Source organism: Penaeus monodon, chromosome 15, assembly GCF_015228065.2.
Source record: "Penaeus monodon isolate SGIC_2016 chromosome 15, NSTDA_Pmon_1, whole genome shotgun sequence".
In the NCBI taxonomy this organism is placed as follows: domain Eukaryota; kingdom Metazoa; phylum Arthropoda; class Malacostraca; order Decapoda; family Penaeidae; genus Penaeus; species Penaeus monodon.
Genome location: NC_051400.1, coordinates 15756676 through 15757098, shown reverse-complemented (window position 1 = coordinate 15757098; position 423 = coordinate 15756676). Strand labels below are relative to the sequence as shown.

At 60.3% G+C, this 423-nt stretch overlaps 1 protein-coding gene across 1 annotated transcript in view; it reads left to right on the top strand.

Moving 5' to 3' along the window:
• Nucleotides 1-6: 6 nt before the first annotated feature.
• The window catches only part of LOC119581783 (exportin-4-like), a 27938-nt gene continuing 27521 nt past the window's right edge, over nt 7-423 (top strand). The window contains exon 1 of the mRNA XM_037929912.1: nt 7-91. Coding sequence (XP_037785840.1) covers nt 56-91 — 36 coding nt within the window. The 5' untranslated portion in view covers nt 7-55. The remainder of the gene's footprint in view (nt 92-423) is intronic.

The window sequence follows — 423 nt, the reverse complement described above, 5'->3', positions numbered from 1 at the left end:
CTGATGCCTCGCGACGGACGGCAGATGGCAGTCGCGCCGCCCCGCACCGTCAGACATGGAGCAATTGGAGAAGGCGGCGCAGATTTTGATGGTTAGTGCACTCCAGTATTCTCTCTTTTTGGATCCCGAGGGCGCAGGAGGCAAGGAGGAAGCGAGGGGAAGGTTTTGGTGAACGAAAGGGGCTTTGTTGGAGAGCTGGGACGAAGGGAGAGGAGGAGGTCCCCTTCGCCCGGAGCCGAAGGTGCACAGGATGTAAACAAACGGGTGAGGAGCGCCCTTTGTTGTCGTCCACCTGGCTCGCCCCTTGCGCCCTTCAGCACGCCCTTTGACCCGAGCTCTTGGCTGCCAAAGGGGGTGGGCTCCTGGAAAACCGAAGGGCATTGCGCTGTATGGGAGGCTTGGGCCGGAAATTGAGTCATGCAT